Source organism: Sphaeroforma arctica, assembly GCF_001186125.1.
Source record: "Sphaeroforma arctica JP610 unplaced genomic scaffold supercont1.419, whole genome shotgun sequence".
NCBI lineage: Eukaryota > Ichthyosporea > Ichthyophonida > Sphaeroforma > Sphaeroforma arctica.
In genome coordinates, this window is record NW_014040139.1 from 54,000 (window position 1) to 57,898 (window position 3,899).

At 44.7% G+C, this 3,899-nt stretch overlaps 1 protein-coding gene across 1 annotated transcript in view; it reads left to right on the plus strand.

Moving 5' to 3' along the window:
• Positions 1 to 2,147, plus strand: part of SARC_06073 (hypothetical protein) — a gene marked incomplete at its 3' end in the record, with an annotated part of 3,660 nt that extends 1,513 nt beyond the window's left edge. Inside the window, exons 2-3 of the mRNA XM_014300044.1 lie at positions 857 to 1,193; positions 1,757 to 2,147. Coding sequence (XP_014155519.1) covers positions 857 to 1,193; positions 1,757 to 2,147 — 728 coding nt within the window. The remainder of the gene's footprint in view (positions 1 to 856; positions 1,194 to 1,756) is intronic.
• Between the last annotated feature and the right edge of the window lie 1,752 nt (positions 2,148 to 3,899).

The window sequence follows — 3,899 nt, forward strand, 5'->3', positions numbered from 1 at the left end:
ACACATCTATATACACACTTAAATTTATCCACATCCAATTGACTGAAATTTCCAGTCACACTTATGGTGTGTGCATTCATGTGAATCTGTAGTTGTGACTTGTGTAGGTGTTTGTTGAAGTAGTATATGTACTTCTGCCTTTGGTCGCAGCGGCATACACTTGTTTAGTATGAAATTGAGTTTCGTGTGCGATGTCGCAACACATGGACTTGTGTGTTCAATAAGTATTAATATGAATTTTTCAGGTCTCACTGGTCCTTGACAGTGAGAAGCTATAATGCTGTGCGTGGTTAGTCGGTCCATCGTTGTGCGCGTGCGAATCAACTTCAAGTTCAAATGTGCGTTCGTTTGACATTTGAATCGACGTGTGCGTGGGAATGGATTGCACGGGTCTGGAATAGGAAGCGCGAGAGTGGTCGTTCATCACAGACGATTGGCATTTTCGCTACTATAGGATTAGTAGAAAAGCATGTTCTCGAAGTTGGTGGTGCTAAGAACTTGTTGCACCACAAAGTGAGTCGTAGATTGCAGCATTGCAATATATTCGCACACATACATTTGTGCGGTTTCCCGAACGAGTATTGCCAGCCGGCATGCGTTTTGTGGTACAGGGCCCGTACAAGCTAAACTACCTGGCATATCACACCACTAAAAGTATTCGAAAAAGTACCTTCCAGCCACATTACGACGCACAAGTCACCCAGCTCGAGAAATACAATCGATCTGTGACTCTATTAGGATATAGTTTCAGACAATCTCTCCTGAATATCTGACTCTGCTTAACTCAGGTAGAACGACCACCAAGGTTTATGATGTATACTTCTTCTAACGTTCCCTGTCGGTGAATCTCACACAGCGCAGAAAGGCGAAGCACGGTGTAGCGACATCAGGCAGGCGAGACTCTACTACATCTGCGTGAACTTCATGAAACGCACTGAGGGCAGAGGCTCTGAGAACGCCATGAAAGCGCTTTTGGCGAATGCACACCGGTACAACCACTGCATAGATCTACCTACTGTCCTGACGGTCACAAAGGTCATGTACCGAGATGGCTGGCATAGGGAAGTCATTGATATCGCGATGAAACTGCAGAGCGACCCATCGCTTACGGAGACTGTGAATGGTCTTAAGACGGTGGCCCGGGTGAGTACATACGGTGTGCTGTCTATGCTGCACATGGGCGACTTTGACAGGTGAGTAGAATGGGTGATATATTGGTGTGCTTTTTATAAATGCACTGTACATTTCTACGTAGTTTACGCAAGATTAAGTTTTCTGCTGAGTCTTGACTTCGGCTGCGTGCTATCGAATAGAAGGCACAGACGAGAACATATTGCGAACCCCTTTATCAATGCAGCTTGACCGGCCGTGACTGCAGAATCATCAAGTGCTGTGTATGGCGAAATCGAAGCATAGCTGTTTACTTTCGCTACATCATAATTACTGAAACCCCACATCGCATGTCTTGCTACGCGTGTTTGCCTCAGACGACCATGGATCCGCTGGATTTCTCCAAAGTATATCGTATCCTCTGCGTTTATGTTTTCTCTTTGGCTGAGGGTTTGAGTGCTACTACTGGTGGTGGTCGACATACTTGTCTCTGTACTCTGACTGACCCCCAACTCTTCAACATCGATCCTGGCCATTTCGTCGCGCCGTTCCGTTCCCCTTCCCGTAAACGTTTGCTTGTGATAGTATCTCTAATATTCCACCATAATACGTTATGGTAACTTCGTCCTGGATCGTTTCCCTACAGGGCGTGTGAGACGTTTATCCGTCAGTGGCGATACACTGTACTCCCTCAGAACGTTTACCTCGTAGTAGACCACAGTCTCAGGCCAAACCCCAACCCCAACATCGCCTACAACCCAGCGAGAATGGCCGACAGGCAGCTCAAAGCGGCAAATGAGCGCACCAGGCTACTACCACCAGATGCGGCGGATACTACGCGCATTGAATTAGATACGTTATCAGTTGAAACAGGTTTGAGTGAGAAGATAAAGCAGGCTAGTGCAGACGATGAGACGATGAGTGTGACTCTGGAGGTGTACTGTGCCGCTGAGTTGTTACATCGGATTGCCCAGCATAGAGGCCTGCCCTACAGGTGTGTCGCGATGTGGTTTCCCATAGACATGCGTAGGCGTTAATTTGTGTTTGTATTGGTAGTGACACGGAAGGCATTAATTCTGTGGAAATACAGTACTGTAGTGATGTGTACTATACGGAACCAACGTGCGCGATTGTGGGGCGTCGTCTTTTGTCTGTAACTGCTGAGTACCTAGGGCTAGTTCAGTCACATCTCTGTATCACACTAGTTATTCTTTCCCAATTCGCCTTCCAAAAAAGCTTTGAGTAGCTTGATTTTATGCTCACAACGGATGTAATAAATTTACTCTATCCCTCCCTTATCCATCAGAGATCATATAAGACAATGTACCAGTTCCAGCCGAGTCGGTATAGACTTCAATATCATAAATATTAAACCACATATCTGTCAATTTAGTATGCACATGCCCTTAAATACACCAATGTCACTGCCCATTTAAGAGCTTTATAATTCAACTCATTCTGAACCCACATCTATTGTTATTGTCGCAACATATCTGCAGATACGCAGAGGATATCTGGTCCATACTCCACAACCAGTCTCCCGCCACTCCTACGCGAGTTAGTGAACATCTGACTCTTCCAGCTCCAGTACATACACTCTTTGACGATATTAGTAGTCAACCAGAAGCAGCCCATACATACATACCTCCAGCCATATACACACACATGCTGGTTGTGTTGGCCTCTAAGCCAATGTGTGATAGTGAAATACCGAAGAGGAGAGCGATGTTTATACGACACCTAGCAGAGATGGACGTGGCGCACCCTCATCCGCAAATACAGTTCCCAAAGTACTACTACGTACTGCAGGCCGTGATCGAGTCGAGTACCCATATGGGACTGTTGCTGGTGATGCATATGCGTAAGAGGGGCCTTGAAGTGCCTAGGGCTGCCTATACGGGTCTGCTGAGGCATAATAAGTCTACGGCCGATAACAGGTTTGTTCGCGGTTCGGGTGAGATTGCGATGTTGTGATGCATCAGTGCGTGTGCGGTTCAAATGTCTAGGATGTAGCTACATGAGGCTATTTTAGACAGTATAGCCGCAAGTGTGTAACGTTGTACGTGTATATACAAATGCTCATGAAGTTGTATATATAAATGCATGTGATGAAACAATACCACAGGGGGTGTTTATTTCGCTCGCAGAAAGTCAAGGCTCGTATCACCTACTGTCGCTGAGTTTGCTTGTATGAATGTATTGCCCATGTCTTTCCCAGTCAATCTAGCATGATAAACACGTGAATGCATGTCGAAAATGTGGCTCTGATATAATATTTGTAGACGGTCATTTAGACGCATCCAAAAGTTGACACAAAATTATATTCAGTGCAATAAGTGTTATTCTCCCTCGGTGACATTCTAGCAACCTACATTGCGTACAAGCTGAGAGCACTACGAACTGACCCACTACTTTTATAAACGCAGTGTGAAACATACTAAGCGACTGATGTCTCAAATCATCAATCTGTGCATTGCGGACGACGTCGAGTTGCGGCAACACGAATTATCGGACTATATTCGAGGAATGAATTTGCAACCGATCCAATACAGCCGGGCCTGGGAACTATACAAGCCCGTTCAAATATTTCAGTACAAGAACAATAAGGTATGTTCCTATTCAGTCATCATGTGTATAGGACTGTGTGAATTTAGATATATATAAATATGTATATATGTCTGTATGTCTGTATGTATATATATATATATAAATATATGTATATATATATATATGTGTGTGTGTGTGTGTGTGTATGTACGTATGCATGTATGTATGAGTGAGAGAGTTGT